The sequence below is a fragment of the Carex rostrata genome, chromosome 1 (genome assembly GCF_964058835.1).
Source record: "Carex rostrata chromosome 1, lpCarRost1.2, whole genome shotgun sequence".
In the NCBI taxonomy this organism is placed as follows: domain Eukaryota; kingdom Viridiplantae; phylum Streptophyta; class Magnoliopsida; order Poales; family Cyperaceae; genus Carex; species Carex rostrata.
The window spans coordinates 7,092,750-7,108,955 of record NC_135918.1 but is presented as its reverse complement, the minus strand read 5'-3'; the positions used below and the strand labels follow the sequence as shown (position 1 = coordinate 7,108,955).

Genomic DNA, 16,206 nt, shown 5'->3' with positions numbered 1-16,206 from the left:
CTCTTGCTAGCTCGACAAAAATTCTTATATAATATTTTATTCTCCAAACACCAATAAAAAATTCGCCCGAGCAGTCCTCAGTCCTCACTAGAACAACAGCCATCCTACAGTCGCCTTGGTTCCTCACTTCTCCTCTTCGAGAAAAAGATCAAAAGCGAGGTTTTATCAATGGCAAATCCGATTCTGTCTACTCCGGCGTACCTCTCGAGTCCACCTGTACAGGAGGCTTGTTCTCTTGTCGCCGACCTGTGTCGCCTCTTTTATCCTCAGGGTTGGGTTACGGGCACCGGCGGTAGCATCACCGTCAAGGTTCACGATGATTCTGTACCCAAGTCACAGCAGCTCATCGTCATGTCCCCTTCAGGTATTGTATTTTTTTTTTCCACTACCGCCCGACGGGGACACACCCAAAGACACAACACCCTAACGACACGACACGGTACGGACACGCGTAGACACGACTCATTTTAAAAGTCCATCCCTCGTTGTGCCGTGTCCTTATCTGTGCGTGTCGGAAAGTGTCTTGACACGTCGTGTTCCTGCAATTCCTTACCGCCCGTGAATTTTGCATACAATCCCCTCCCAAGGTAATTGATCTTTTGCTCATTTCACGTGTTATCAGGGGTCCAGAAGGAGCGGATGGAGCCTCAAGACATGTATGTGATGTCAGGTGATGGCAATATTCTCATAGAACCATCTCCTAAACCATACCCGCATAAGGCCCCTAAGTGTACGGACTGTGGCCCTCTTTTTATGAAGGTGCTTGATCTTTTCTTTCTTCTTTTACCGAACTATTAGCAACTCTGCCATTGGTTAATAATTTCGGGTAACTACCACATCTACTTTCTGATTTGCCCCCTTCCCTATCAAATTGATAACACTGATCGGCTAAAATTTTAGACTGAAGTAAACACAAGAATATATTACACCAATTAGCAGTGTATAACTGTATTATTCTACATGGTTACCTACCATACTGGCAACAACATAAAATATAAGTTGATTTGCTGTATGTTTAATGTAATCGTTGTTCTGTAGGCTTACACAATGCGTGATGCTGGAGCAGTTATACACAGCCATGGTATGGAATCATGTATTGTCACCATGATGAACCCCTCTGCAAAGGAGTTCAAGGTAAATTGAGTAATTGACAACTACCATAAAGTGCTTCTTTTGTTTTGTTTTGCTTCGTTATATAAGTTATGTGTTAACTTCATATTTACTTTTTGTTTGAATGTCATTCCATACTGTACTTATCATACTTAACTCCATTTTGGAAGCTCTTTTACCCTTTTCCTTTTGATTGTCTTCTTAGATGACTCATATGGAGATGATTAAAGGAATTAAGGGGCATGGCTATCACGATGAACTGATCGTTCCTATAATTGAGAATCAACCACAGGAGTCCAAGCTCACAGATTCTTTTGCTGAAGCAGTATGTCTTTAAATCTCTATCAGTTGCTGTCATTCTGCAATACATCTATGTGGTACATATCGTCCAGTCCACTGCACCTACTTGGTCCCGAAACACCATTCCGAGGTGGGATGTTGTGAAAGTCGGCACAAAATTCCAATCTTATGATACAGAATCAGGAAAAAATCATTATTTAATATTTATGATCATTTGCCTTACGCCTGGGACCTGGTTTGGTTCTTGTTGGATATGACAAATTGTCAAAGGTCTTGCTTTATTCATATGCCTTACATATTTTGTGCTCTTTTTGTCGTTATTATGTGGCTGCCGAAGTATAAGCTAGAATCTTCTCTCACTTGGTCATTTTTGGAGCAGATTACAGAATTGGTTTTGAAGTATAGCCCAATCATCATTTGTTTCTGTAGAGTTTTACAGTACCAATTTGGTAAATGTTTCTATAAGTGCTACTTTCGTTTCACTATTATGAAAATAAATTATTGTAGTGGGGAAGTTTACAATGGGTGATGGCTCATTCTACAATTAACACTGGCTAAGGTTCAATTCATTCTGTTGACTGCTAGTTGACTTGGGATCAAACTGGTTCTAATGAGAAAGCTAGAATCCACCAGGAAACTTTGAAATCTAAACGGCAAGTGGGTGATACTGTGGATCATTTATGTAATCCATCCACTATCTTTTCTTTAACAACATGTTAGCATATATCCACTAATTTCAGTAATTGATCAGATTTTGAGTTTATTGCCTGATGGGTTTTTATTACATGAGCTTGAAATGATATGAACAGATAGAGGCATATCCCAAAGCTACAGCTGTTCTTGTCAGAAACCACGGAATTTTTGTGTGGGGTGACACTTGGATTAGTGCCAAAACACAAGTATGTTCTCTTTCTCTGCAAATCTCAGTGTTGTAGCAGCGATGTGTTTATCAAATTAATACTAATGATCATTCCTTTTTCCTTGCCAGGCAGAGTGTTATCACTATCTCTTTGATGCTGCAATAAGACTGTACCAGCTGGGTATTGACTGGACCACCCCTGACCATGGCCCTTTAAGCATTCCCAGGGCTATTCAGCAAACACCTGCAACAGGAGGTTCACAACATGACAATTATGCAGTTGAATCATCAAGAGTTAGTTCTTGTATCTCCTCTAGTTAGATCTTAGATCATGGTTTTCATTTTTGGAGTGGAATGGTATAAGTGTACCGGACTGATACTTGCTTCAGCAAGAACTAAAATTGCAATATTTGAATTGATGCTCATTTTTCTATTTTTTTCTATTTTGTTCTGTCTTTATTTCCCCTTTTGTTTTGTACTCTCTTTCAATAATTTTAATCACCTTCTATTTGTTTTCTATGCAGAAATTCATAGTGTTAGACATAGAAGGAACAACAACTCCAATATCTTTTGTGACAGATGTATTGTTCCCTTATGCACGTGATAATGTGCGCAAGCACCTCATCTCCACTTTTGACAACAAGGAAACCAAAGAGGATATTGAGTTATTACGGGTTCAGGTAAGTTTTCCTTGTCATCGTAAAAGAAGAAATAAAATTCAGAAAGATACCTTTTGCAGTTATGATTTAATTCCTACAGAGTACCATTAATTTATTATTGGGGCAAAACTGGGTGTCAGATCACTATTCTTTGTGGCTGTAGAGGGGTTGTTGTTGACTTGTTTCTGTTTTCAGTATAATGTCAGATCTTTTCAGTAGGATGCTAAGTTGTAGGGGAAACTTTAAGGAGGTTTTTTGACTAGTTGTACAATTTTAAGTGCATTCCATATGATTCGTACCTGAAGGATATTAAATTTTAATTTGAAGGTTGAAGAGGATTGTAAGAATGGGGTTGCTGGAGCAGTGCCAATTCCACCTGAAAATAGTGGGAGAGATTCTGTAATTGATGCTATTGTAACCAATGTGGAAGCAATGATAAAAGCTGACCGAAAGATAACATCTCTTAAGCAGTTACAGGTACATGCTCACTTTCTTTGGACTGGTAGAAGTAAGAAATACTAGACCAAAAAGATGGTTTTAGGTGATAAAGACTTGTGCATCTGGTACTACCTAATTGGTAAATCTGACAGCATGCTGATATCGTTGCGTTAGGAGCACCAGTTGGTGTTAGTCAATGAAATACTACTTCTATAAAAAGAGAGTATTTGTTTGATGGACTAACAGAAGCTAGTACCAGTCTAACTGGTATTAAGATCTGAGATTTCAATTTACAACGTATCTGTGAAATAAGAGTTCCATACCTTACACAACCTTTCTAATTTTTTTTGCATGTCTAATGCTGGTCTAATTCGAATCAGCTTTATTGGTATAAATTTGTTCACTTACTTCTATATTCAGGGTCATATATGGAGAACTGGTTATGAGTGTAAAGATCTGCTAGGAATTGTTTTTGAGGATGTTCCCGGAGCACTAAAGAAATGGCATTCTGAGGGCAAAAAGGTTTCTTACTTTCTCTAGCTATCTTGTTTATTTGTCCGAAGTTACTATTTTTGGCGGAACAGCTATCTGATTCAAGTAGTATTTTTGTTTCTACTCTTGTATGCGATATGATCCAAGCATTGAAACTTACGGCTTGGAAAAATTTTAGATGGTATGCCAAAAAACTGATTTGCAAGTCAGAATCATTACCTTATATAAGAAAGTTGAAGAAAAGATAAGGCGGGGAATTTTTAATGGAGATCCAACTGGTACACATTTGGTAAAGTCTTGAAGTCCTTGTCCTCCAAAATTTCCTCTTTCTTATTGAAATTGCCATGCATTAATGATTTTAGGTTTACATATATTCAAGTGGAAGTCGAGAAGCACAAAGGCTTATATTTGGGAACACTTCGTATGGAGATCTCAGGGGATATCTTTGTGGATTTTTCGACACAACAGTTGGGTAAGCTTTGTGAATCTTTTGCAAACATAAAAATTTGCAGCTTGAAGTCTGTTGTATGTTTAATACAGGAGTTCTTGTTCTGCCAACTTATTGGCACTGGCTATTACCAACACAGTATGCAAAATCAGCAATTGAAGTGACATATAAAGCTGCTGTCCATTATCTATATCACATTCTATACATATAAAAAACAAGTCACTTGTCTTCATTTAGGTTTAAGTTGCTTGAAAAATATCAGTAAGGGGTGTATTGATTTTTTTACCCTCTTAAGAGTCAAAACAATGTCGAAATGATATGATTTATAGTTTATCATAAGAGAATGCAAGGTAAGTAGGTAAGCAGTTTAAATTGAGTTTATGCTGTCATTAGGAGCTCAGATTTGAGTTATAGTGGCCAAAATTTTGTGACATTCATCTAGTAGCAGGGGTTCCGGATATGGGTGTAAACGGATTGGATAATATCCGATTTCGTCCGAATCCGGAAAAGTACTTAAATTATCCGATCCGTATCCGTATCCGAGACTATCCGTATTCGTATCCGTATCCGAAAAATTATAACGGATACAGATATGGTAAGGCATTTTACTATCCGTGTCCGACCGTTTACACTTTAAACCACAACAAATGTGATGTATGTTCTTAAATTGATTTATTAAATTACATATAGATATATATTTTGATGAACAATATAACACTATGACATAATTAGTGACTAATATTTTAATAATATAATAGATGTTTTGTAACTAACAAGCTAATTATGAAAAATATCCGTATCCATCCGATATCCGATCTGTATCCGACCGTTTACACCCCTAGATCCGGATCTCTCATGTTTAATTTATTCTTTTTTTTGGGGGGGTTCGAGTGGTTATTTTATCTTCTATTGGACAGGTGTGCAGAAAACATAATGCTTATATGCTAATATTAGGCTTTTACGTGTATCATTAATAATACTCCTGTTCTGATATATGCAGTAACAAAAAAGAGATTCGTAGTTATTTGGAGATAGCGCAATCTCTTGGAGTGGACAATGAGTCTGAAATCCTGTTTGTTACTGATGTTTATCAGGAAGCTGTGGCTGCAAGGGCAGCTGGTAAGTAATTTTCTTATTTTAGCTTATATCCAGAAAAAGTTTGATCGTCTTAACCTTGTGCTTATGAGAAAAGATATGAATATTGAATAACAAAGTGTTAGTGTTTTTGTTTGAAAAATAAATAATTGAGACAGTAACACTGTAATTGAGCTACTATGCTTTTTGGAGCACTAAGGGCCTTTGGGTGAACCAAATCCACGGTCGTGGTTTGAATAAAATATTATAGCATAGACCAAGTTTTTTTTTTTTTTTTAATCTACTTGCTATTTTATCAGATGAGAAAAAAAAATCGGACGTTTCACAAACACTCTTTTTTCCTTCACTCAGTGAAACAGCGAATAAAGTTTAAGAAAAAGTAGAATTTGGTTTTAATGTTAATCACAGTAAAAGGTTGCATTCATCTCTTCTGATGTTGAATATTGGAGATGGATGCTCCTTTATGCATATTACCCCAAAATTAATATTGTGGAACTGAAAAAAGAAGAGAAGAAGTATAATTTTATTTTACTTAATGACCTATGAAGTTCTTCTTGGCAATATAATAGTGGATTTTCTCGGTTTATTTTCAGGATTTGAAGTTTTAATCTCTATTCGTCCAGGCAACGCACCTCTCCCTTCCAACCATGGATTTAAGACAATAACATCATTTGTTGAGATATGAATAATCATCATGGATATTCCTGACCACTGTTCCATTTGTGGATCTGTCTGGTCATGACATTTACGTGATTGACAAGTATTTGGGAATAAAATAATTTGACAATGTTGTTCATTGTAATGGTAAAGAGAGGTTAAGATGCAAGTTACAATGTTGCAACAACCGGCAACATTGTGTAGTCTATTTTTGCATTCTTGTAAGAGATGCAGCCTATGATATCTAAAATTTTCATTTCGGTTCACGTTATTACATTGGAGGAGGCGCTTTATCTTTGATAACACATCTAAGAGTCTGATTCACATCCTCTAGTACCAATCATCAAGATTAGACTACCTTAACAACATCTTAACGACTATCATTCCTTTTGGTTTATGCTTATTGAAGAAATGAATTTTTACTGAAAGCTATTAATTGCCTAAATTCTCGCCAGTGCAGATTTTGATGCACAAATCAAATGACTCAAGGAGTTCATACAAGTATACAACAAAGGAATTAAAAAAAATCAGCACATCAGATTTTCAATTATTCCAACATAAATATCTCTACTATAGAAGAGGTATATAATAACAAAAGAAACCATCCATGACACTATAACTATAACCCTCTCATGTTGCCATCAAAGAGACTCTAAGCTGAAAGTTCTTTGGAAAAAGAAGAAGAGGGGATAATTATATCAGTTTGCTCTGTGTCCCCTTTATAACCATCACATAGTTCTCATTATTCCTACACCTCTCAAGGTTTCATATCTAAAACAAAAGCATAAAATAGGATTGCATAAAAAAAAATATTCTGACTTCCGAAAAGGCACAGAGAAAAATTGCAAATCACTTGGATTTCTTCCCTTGTTTCTTCTTCACAACTTCATCCAAGTACAGAATCCCTTTTCCCTTGTATACTTCAGGTGGTTTGCTGCTTCGAACTGCCCCTGCAAATTGATGCACCCTCTCTTTGTCGATACCAGTGCAACAAATTACATTTGGTTTGAAACAGAAAACTCGAACTGCAGGTGGGACCGCAAATTCAACCTCATGGCTGTACCCCAGTTTTAGAAACAACTGACGGCCTGCTGATTCAGTTCTGGCCTTGAACCCGACACCTACAACTTTGAGAAATCGGAAGAACTTTGCTTCCATTGCTAGAATACATTATCAGAAAGAGAACATGTTCAATGATTTGTTGTGTAAATAGTTAAAAAGATCATCTATAACAACATCAAAAGTATAGAGCCAGCAACAGTATTTTGGTTGAAACTTGGATGTGAGGTTGCTTGACCGTTTGAATGTGAGGTTACTTGACTGCAGCCCGAAACTTAGATGCTCTGGGCTGGTTAAATAGGGAACTGATTATGGTAATTTAAGCTTCAATTACGCAATTGAACTTGAGATTGACAGCAACAAGAAATTTAAGAAAGGAGATCAAAAGGATAAGATCCACTGCCACCTATGGCAGTAGGTCTGGTTCAATCAAAATAAAGGTAGTATTAACCAAATTCCCTCAAATTTTAAAAAAAATTAACCAAATTCCTACGTGGTTGAACCTAAACTGTAAACCTTAGCAAAAGATCCTTAAAATCAGGATATTCTCAGAAGCTTCCAAGGTATCAAGATGGAAAATTCCAAATAAAAACTATCGGAGCTTAAAACAAGTTAAATTAGCAGAATTATACCTCAATAGCTCAGATGGATGGGGGTTTCAATCAATGAAGGCTGAGCCCAAATCAAACGCTATCAATTTTGTAAAAAACGATATAAGCTTCGTTCCTAGAGATTGCTAACAGGATGGCCTGAAAAGCTCAAAAGGGTAGTGATTTGTTGGTCAAAAATCTTGACTCAAACCGCTACTTGTACACATAAGTATTGTAAACTTTTGGTCAGATCAAGTACCAGCATGTATTTGTCTGTATGTACCAGCTGTCATTTGAGTACCAGATTTTCCGACTTTTCTTTTCATTTTGCAATTTCCATTTTAATTTCTTTGTTTTTCCCTAGGTAACAAGTACCTATCTTTATATCCAATACCTACTTGTCATAAACAAGTTTCTCACTCTCAGAATCTTTTACTTGATCCTATATTATTGCAATATATGATCTGAGTTTTACTACTATCCATAACAAAGAAAAGCTTTAAATCACATCACCGAAGGGTAAATTGTTTAATAATACCTTTAAGCTTTCCATAGATTTGTCCAATTGACATTAAAATAATTTTAGCCTCTTTAGCTAATTGAGGTTTTTCTATTTCAGTTGCTGGATATAATCTAAAAGTCTTCATCAAGCATGTTGAAAGAGACGTGAAGCAGCTACAAAAGGAAGTGTGTACCTTACTATTATGATGGACTAGTATTGTAGATTAAATTGAGCAAACGCCATCTAACAGATTGAAAATATAATACTTGATTTCCTAAAACATTTTGATATGTAGATTACATTGAGCAACCTGATCAGTGCAATGCAAAGCACCACAGCTTACTAAAGCAAAAACTAAAAATTAAATTATTTTACGTTAATTATTCACCTAATTATCCCAAGAAGTCGAGACCAGATGATTTGCCTTTGGGCTGAAGCTTAAACTTGACACTGAGTCACTAGGAGCAAGTAACACCTGAAACATTACAAGTTATTACAAACCATCAGTAATAGATATAAAATGTATGCAACAAGTCAGAAATGCAGATCTAAAATGTATACAAACCATCAGTTTCTATTTTATTTTATTTTTGGATTTGATATTTCTCAACTGAAAGAAATGCAATTATGCAACATATATAGTCAGTACGCACTATTTGAAACGGTTTCAACAAGCTTATAATTATGTAGTAAGTTACCAACAATTAATGTACCCTCATTTAAAATATGATAGCAGTAACAAATGTTACAGGCATATATGGATCAGACTACTTCACAGAACACAAGCATAAGGGGGAATTTCACGTATACCCCTCAAAAACTTCAAAATTACGTATTCCCCCCTCTAAATTTGAAAATTACATATTTCCCCCTCTAAAGTTCAAAAACTCACATATTTACCCATTTCATTGTCTTTTATATTAAAACTCATTCTAAATATATAAAATACCTATTTTACCCTTCATTAAAAGTATAAAATGCCCCATCGAACTCAAATTTGAATCTGAAGGGTTTCTCTACCGTCCGATCTGCACGTATTGCAATAAGATTATTGCGTGTTCGCTTCAAGATTCGTGCTAATCTAGCCTGCACGAATCTCAAAGCAATTTTGATCTGTGTGCAGCGCATTAAGATATGTGTAAATTGCATCAATTTCAGTGTTTGTTCGCTTCAAGATTCGTGCTGATCTAGCGCGCACCGATCTCAAAGCAATTCAGACGGTAGAGGAACCTTTAGATTCAAATTGGAGTCAGATGGGTATTTTATGCTTTTTAATAAAAGGGTAAAATAGGTATTTTATAAATTTAGAATGTATTTTAATAGAAAAGACAATAAAATGGGTAAATATGTGAGTTTTTGAAGTTTAGAGGGGGAAATATGTAATTTCAAATTTTAGAGGGGGAAATACGTAATTTTGAAGTTTTTGAGGGGTATACGTGAAATTCCCCCCAAGCATAATGTGTAAAGGCATTTTAATCAAACTAATTAAATAGACCTTAAAAGAATCAAACTAACTAATTATTTGTTCGCTGCCCTCAGAGAAAACAGAAAAGGGACATAAGCAGAAAAAGTAAACAGAAAGGGTCGGAGGGATGGAGAATACCTGGTTCCACCGGCGATCTGTAGTAGGGGGAGTGGCGGAATTGGAGAGGAGGAAGAGGGGCCCACTGGCTGCGTGGCGGAACAATTGACGACGGAGAGGAGCAAGTGGCGGCGTGTTTTTTTTCAAAAGAGAAATGAAAGAGAGACGGGGAGAGGCAGAGACTGAGAGCGACCGAGAGGCGGTGGTCCGTCGATGGTGCAGGGGGGCAGTATTATTTGTGCTTTGAGATTCGTGCCAAGTTAAAAGAACAACGAACCGTCAGGTAACCTGGAGTGCGTATCCTCTGAGATATCTCATATTTTGCGTGACCGACGTGTCCGGTGCCTATTCGGGGTGACGTAGGGGGCCAGTATTATTTGACTTTGAGATTCGTGCAGAACGTATTATAACGGTTTAGATTTTCCAAAAAGTCAGGCAAAGTTTGAGATATCTCAGAGGATACGAATTCGGTAACCCGAGGGGATGTGAATTCCCGAATTCAGATCCTCACCAGTACCGTAATAGAGAATCTTTTAGGATTATTGGATCTGGACCGTTAATTTTAACTTGGCACGAATACTGCACCTGCGTTAGCCCGAATCTTAAAGGATCTGAGAGTTAATCTCAAACCGTAAATTTGTCTGTTTTACTGAAGTACACCGCTGGTTCCAATCATTTCCAAATAAAATCTTCAGACATTTATTATTTCTCCTCTCCTTCCCTCCGCCGTATAATTCAAATTTGCCCTCGGTAAGGTAATGGAATCCAGTGGAGAAGGAGGCGAAGATGGGTCAGGGTTAGGGTTTTCGGAGATTGAGACGAAGTCGGAGGCGCTTGCCAGAGCCGAGGTATTTCACATTGTCAAGGAGGTGATTGGATTCGTTCTCTTCATGCACAGCCAAATCCCAGTGTATGCTTTGTACTCTCTCTGTCTCTCTCAGACACACTCACTCACACACACCCCTCACTTAAGGACGTATGCACATTGTATGGTTAAGAAGATGATTTTTAATTTTTTTGTAATTTTTGGTCAAATTAGCCCTTTTTATGGCCGATTAAGTATTCTTGTCCAATTTAAGTCTGGAATTTAGCCTTGATTATTCAACATGCCTCAATTAAAATTATTTACTCCTCACTTGTTTTCACTGTATACTTATACACAGATTTCATTGTTCCAGTGACCCATTTATGAGGCCGTAGGAAACTAGGGATGAGAAATCATGAGGTTTTCGGGTAAAAAGGATCCCAGTTGTCAAACTTGAGAAGTATAACTCTTAGGTTTATCCAAAATTAGGAGAAAAGAGAATTTCAGTTTTTGCTGACTTTGGATCTGACAAGACCTTGCCTTTAGTTGCCAGGCTTTATCCAAAATTCATTTGCTCTTTCTAATTCATATGATAATTTCCTGTTATATCAGGATTTTGCAAGACTTGGAAAATGGATTTGCTTCTCTCAAGCAAGAGCTTGAAAGTTTGGTATGTATGTAATTTTATATATTGTTGAATATTCTGTTTGAAGTCTACCTCAATTTTTGAGGTATTTGATTAGGCTGTCGTCTTTGAAGTCTACCAGAATTATCAGCTGTCGTTTTAACATCTAAAGCAAGCTCTAAATTGTAGGCAGAATCGGGTCCAGCATTGGCAGAATCAAAGCCATCTGAGATAAGAAAGCATAACACGAGAAAAATGGAGGTGAAGAATGAGATAAAAAAACATGAGAAATTAATGAAGGGAATCTCAAATCAGCTCTCTGCTTTGCAAGAAGCTCTTGATAGTATCTCTATCATTGAAGAAGTTCGATTGGTGATTGGAGGCAGCCTTGTGAGGCCACTATATGTGTACAGCATGCGATTTGCTGTAGGGAAGTTTGGTTCCAGCACTTCAAGAGAGGGGGTCGTTAGCAAGGTTGCTCAAACTCTTTCTAAAAAGGTGGGCTTCCTTCATGTAAAAAGGAATTGGTTTATGGATAAATTCAATTTATGTTTGTTAAAGCAAATTGTGCTAGACTGTTGAAAATTGTCTTAAATTAGACAGATGAGGAACAAAATTGAGGCTGATATTGCACAATGGACTCAGATGAGCTTTAGTTGGGCTAATTGGGGTTTAAATTCAGTGACGGAGCCAGAAAATATATAATAGAGGGGGCAATTTTATCATAAATCAATAACATTTATTATTATTATCATTTAATTTAATTAAAACCCCGTATAATTTTGTCTCTTTCTGAAAAAAAAAAAAAAAATCTTGTCGGTACACATACTATGTTCACTAGAAGCAAATATGTGCCTGCAGCATCTTTTTTTTTTTTATGTAATCATATACTGATGAATAGTGTTATTTATAATTATTTGTACTATGTCATTATATATGCTTTACTGATGCACCTCTTTTTTGTGTGTTTGGTTTATGTAGAAACCGAATACCCAAAAGCTGGACCACATCCTAATTCTATTGGGAGATTTATTTTATTTTATTTTTTTTCTGTTTGGTGTCGATTCATAAATGCATATCATAATTTTCCTGCTCCATTAAACTCTCTCCTGATATGGTAACAACTAAAAAAAAACTTTACTGCTTAAATACATCAACAACAACCAAGCCTACCCAAAAGGACCAAGGACTTTTGGTACTGAGATACAGGAAACTGAAGGCTTTATGTGTAAAATTTTAAGCCATCTCCTGTTAAATTTTCAATGGCAGAATTGACTAGCAAAATGAGAAAAATACTTGCTTCTGCCATGTTTTTTGTTTACATTTGACTACTTAAACATGATTTCTTGGATTTTGGCAGGCTATTCGTGCTTTAGTGTCCAATGGTGCTGGCAGCTCTACACATATGGGTTAGTGCTGCAATAACTATTAATTAGCATATCCTGTGATCAAAGTTGCAATTCCACCCTTTGCAACTGCAAAATCACTTGGAAACTGAGTGATTCCCAAGATCATAGCCATACACGAGTTATTTTATTTAGTTATTATTCTTCTTGTGCAGGATTAGCATTTTATAGTTGCTAGGAATGAGGATTTAATTCAGCAAATTTGACACTGAAGTAGATATTGCAAGGATATGATTATATGACACCTCAAAATTTTAAAACATATTTGTATTGCCAACTGAACTAATTTTTAATTATTTATATGCATTAACATGCTTGTGAATTAAGATTAAGTTGACTTTCAATTAAGATTACATATCAAACTTGGTTTGATACAAAATCTAATGCAACCAGTCATTGAGTTGTTAGTTCAGAAGGTTACTATCAATCAATTCAATGCGATGCATATAAGGGCCTCAAAAAAGTTCTATTCATCCTATAGACTTTAAGGTGTATAAGTCTTATTATCAACAGGCTAATTTGGGAATGTAGTAAAGATTACCTGCCAAAAACCGGTACTGTGCCCGTATTGACCAGTGCCTGCAATTGCAAAATAAAAAGTTTACTCAACTAAATATGAAAGATAGTAAAGTTCTATGTTAACAATTTTTCATATTTATGATAGTCATGGTCTTTCCCTATTTCTTTCTGTATCATGCTAACTCTTATCTTTATCAACTCTATGTTCTCACTCAAAAGGAATTTCAAAATTATTTCTCTTAATCAAGTGCCCTTCCAATTTCAACATGCCTCTTCATTTCCTACCAAAGCGTGATTTTCGGTACAGCAAAAAGGTATAGTTCTTGCTGTCCTTCTTACTCATGTTCCTTTTGCTTTTGTGTTTCATTTCATGTTTGATGGGGTGATCATGGCTAAATCTTGTACAGGTATCAGCCTGGTGGTTGTATACCAGACAATAATAGGTTACTAAAAATGGACTTTTTTTAATTCAGGCTATACAATGGGGGTTGCACATAAAGTGTAGAGTTGTGGCTTCACAAAAGGGTGATAATGACAGTTGTCATAATTTCGCAGATCTGGATGATGTGATCTGGTATGTACCTTCTGCTTAATTTTACAGCTTTCCTAATTAAGGAAGTGGGGCGCATCCGATGGGCATTGGACCCAAATTGGTTGGATGTCCGCTCGGAACCATCCTATTTGCTTCATGATTCATGCGCGCTTGGTACCCACGAATATTGAAGTGGCGCGCATGAATCATGAAGCAAATCAGACGGTTCCAAGTGGACATCAACCGATTTGGGTCTCCGCTTCCATTAATTAATTTTTTTTTTCATGTTTTTTTTTCTCTTCCAAACTTGCTGTGGGCCACTTTTCTCTTTATAAATGCTCAACTTCACAAATAGCACCTTTCAGGACAGTATCTAGAGTGCTCTGGGCAGTCGTATTTTGTCCTACTGTAGCAGCACCAAACCGAGTTTCTTCCCTGTTTTCTTTTCCTTTTGTGTTTGTGTGTCTTTCCATGTGATGAGAGCAAGTCAATATGAAGATGTGGCAATAATTACCAGTAATAGCTGAATTCAGCAAGTACCAAATTGCTGCTAAATTTTCCTTCACAAGTCGGATTTTCTCAATTTGCCTTTGGCCCTTTTATTTTAAATCAGTTTTGTAATTATTTTCTATAAGTTCCCTTTCCCTCTTTTAGGTTTCATTGCAGGCATGCAGTGAAGGGAGTACCTTGTAAGAAACCAGAAGAGTGTTGACATTCTATAAAAGAACCGGTATCTTCAATCAGAAAATGAGTGAGAAATGAAAACAATATCGTTGGTAGTGATTCTAGTAATGCCGAATGCCAGCTCATAAGCCTTTTCCTATTGTTATGGGAACTACAGCAAGTCTTCTTGTATTGATTAGATGTTCGTTTTCTTTATTTTGTAGCCTGTGAAAATCCGTGGAAGATTTTGATATCTGTGCAATACTCTCTGTTGGTTGAAGTCCTTGTTCCATTAGAAAAAATAAAAGATAAAAGGAAAGGAAAGAAGCCTTTTATTGGTGCTAATTTATGCTTAGTTATTTATGGATTGAAAAATATGTAACCTTTTGTAAATTGTTTTGACAACTTTTATCTCGATAAAATCTGACCAATCTGGCATGTTTAGTGTTTACACTCCTAAGCACAAGGGCTAGTTATGTAAAATGAAACTCAAATTTTGAAATCTAACACTGGAATTATTTATATGTATGTAAAAAATGATGAGATTGTGTGTTATGGTGTATTTAACAATCTGAATATTTTATTGGTTCATGTTTTATAATTTTTGATAGATTATCAAATATGCCAAACTTGTTAGCAAGCACTCGAGCCACAAAATTTTATATTTATGAAAGAACAAGTTACGGAATTATTATAATCGGATTTTATAATTGAAATAAAAGGTTTTAAAAAGATGTTTATAATGTATACGCCAAAGGTTCGGATGCATCGAAAAGAATCAATTGAACAAAAATGTCTATTAGTAATCAAACAGTTAAATCACTATTGTTTTCACTGAATTACTCTTTGCAGATAGTGAGTAGGAAAGGTAAATATGTCTGACCAGGCTTCTTCTGATAGTCCAATGCTACTGTTAAAGAAATTTCAGCCCAAGAATTAGCTAATTAGAGTAATTTTTTTTTTTTTATTGATATAGAAAGACGCAGATCTGGTCTTCCTCTTCTAACTTATAGATGATGTCTATAAAGAACTTTTATTCCCATTTCAAATCTATGACATCTCACACAAACCAAATGTTGGTTCTTTAACTAGAGTATGTTTATAGAAATTGAATTTTGTTAGAAGGGTTTTGAACAAATTTTATCTAAAGTCGGGCTCGAACTATCAAATATGTGTTGAGGTTTGTGGGAATGGACATAAAATTTAATGAACTTAAATAATTATGTAAATCTAAACCATTTGTGCAAATTTCAGCATAGATTGGACGGATTAAACCCGATTTGCGATGAGACTTTGTCCAAATAGTTTTGGACAAAAACCCCAACCATTTTCCATTGGTCATTATTTGCAGATGATAAATGATGTAAAATAGAATATATTTAAACTCACTATTGTCCCCCCTCGTCATTCATTGCATTAAATCCATAAGTTCATGCAATTTGAATGATTAGCGCACAAATTTGCGGTGTTAAACTGTTTCGAACATGTATGAATGTTGTGATGCATAATTTAACTCATTAATATATAGAAATAAAATTAGAATTATTGGTGCAGTATTAGCCTTCAAGAGAGAGATGTGAAGTTGTATTTTCTTTACCAATTGCTAATTAAAATGGAATTGTTACAAGTCATTGAAGCACAACTAAAGGGTTAGAAATATGAATGAAGTTACATTTAAGCATATATTAAAGAGTGTACACTAGTGAAATTCGGTCAAAATAAGCAATACTTAATTAGCTAAAGCTTAATTTTTCCTTTTAATTATTCTTTTTCAACTTTCTGAAAAACACTTGAATTTTTTTAGTCAATTTGTTTTCTTTTTCCAAAAGGTTTTATTTTAAAAGCCTTATTTTATGTGTAATCAA

At 35.7% G+C, this 16,206-nt stretch overlaps 3 protein-coding genes across 5 annotated transcripts; 2 read left to right on the top strand and 1 right to left on the bottom strand.

Moving 5' to 3' along the window:
- The first annotated feature begins 36 nt into the window (after positions 1–36).
- On the top strand, positions 37–6,324 carry LOC144555186 (haloacid dehalogenase-like hydrolase family protein). The gene is made up of 12 exons (XM_078303432.1): positions 37–364; positions 623–759; positions 1,039–1,134; positions 1,316–1,435; positions 2,220–2,309; positions 2,399–2,563; positions 2,794–2,949; positions 3,256–3,405; positions 3,787–3,888; positions 4,221–4,330; positions 5,307–5,425; positions 5,995–6,324. The coding sequence occupies exons 1-12, from the start codon at positions 169–171 to the stop codon at positions 6,084–6,086; spliced, it is 1,533 nt and encodes a 510-aa protein (XP_078159558.1). The 5' UTR covers positions 37–168; the 3' UTR covers positions 6,087–6,324.
- Positions 6,325–6,577: 253 nt separating this feature from the next.
- On the bottom strand, positions 6,578–9,961 carry LOC144555167 (large ribosomal subunit protein uL6m-like). Of its 3 annotated transcripts, XM_078303416.1 has the most exons (5): positions 9,813–9,960; positions 8,598–8,684; positions 8,246–8,382; positions 7,750–7,866; positions 6,578–7,218 (listed from the first exon to the last, which is right to left on the bottom strand). In XM_078303416.1, exon 5 carries the CDS (start codon positions 7,214–7,216, stop codon positions 6,908–6,910), a length of 309 nt encoding a protein of 102 aa, XP_078159542.1. In that variant the 5' UTR covers positions 7,217–7,218; positions 7,750–7,866; positions 8,246–8,382; positions 8,598–8,684; positions 9,813–9,960; the 3' UTR covers positions 6,578–6,907. The 3 variants fall into 3 exon arrangements, with proteins under 3 accessions (XP_078159542.1, XP_078159533.1, XP_078159550.1); XM_078303407.1 differs by lacking the exon at positions 8,246–8,382 and having other exon boundaries at positions 9,813–9,959; XM_078303424.1 differs by lacking the exons at positions 7,750–7,866; positions 8,246–8,382 and having other exon boundaries at positions 9,813–9,961.
- A 162-nt stretch (positions 9,962–10,123) lies between these two features.
- On the top strand, positions 10,124–14,903 carry LOC144555156 (non-structural protein). The gene is made up of 7 exons (XM_078303396.1): positions 10,124–10,701; positions 11,209–11,266; positions 11,411–11,719; positions 12,582–12,630; positions 13,366–13,460; positions 13,620–13,720; positions 14,333–14,903. The coding sequence occupies exons 1-7, from the start codon at positions 10,550–10,552 to the stop codon at positions 14,388–14,390; spliced, it is 822 nt and encodes a 273-aa protein (XP_078159522.1). The 5' UTR covers positions 10,124–10,549; the 3' UTR covers positions 14,391–14,903.
- The last annotated feature ends 1,303 nt before the right edge of the window (positions 14,904–16,206 follow it).

Coding starts and splice junctions, on each gene's coding strand:
- LOC144555186 (XM_078303432.1), top strand. CDS start 169: ATGGCAAATCCGATTCTGTCTACTCCGGCGTACCTCTCGAGTCCACCT. Junction 1,436..2,219: donor CAGATTCTTTTGCTGAAGCA/GTATGTCTTTAA, acceptor TGATATGAACAG/ATAGAGGCATATCCCAAAGC. Junction 2,310..2,398: donor GGATTAGTGCCAAAACACAA/GTATGTTCTCTT, acceptor TTTCCTTGCCAG/GCAGAGTGTTATCACTATCT.
- LOC144555156 (XM_078303396.1), top strand. CDS start 10,550: ATGGAATCCAGTGGAGAAGGAGGCGAAGATGGGTCAGGGTTAGGGTTT. Junction 11,720..12,581: donor CTCAAACTCTTTCTAAAAAG/GTGGGCTTCCTT, acceptor GGATTTTGGCAG/GCTATTCGTGCTTTAGTGTC. Junction 13,461..13,619: donor ATTTTCGGTACAGCAAAAAG/GTATAGTTCTTG, acceptor TTTTTAATTCAG/GCTATACAATGGGGGTTGCA.
- LOC144555167 (XM_078303424.1), bottom strand. CDS start 7,216: ATGGAAGCAAAGTTCTTCCGATTTCTCAAAGTTGTAGGTGTCGGGTTC.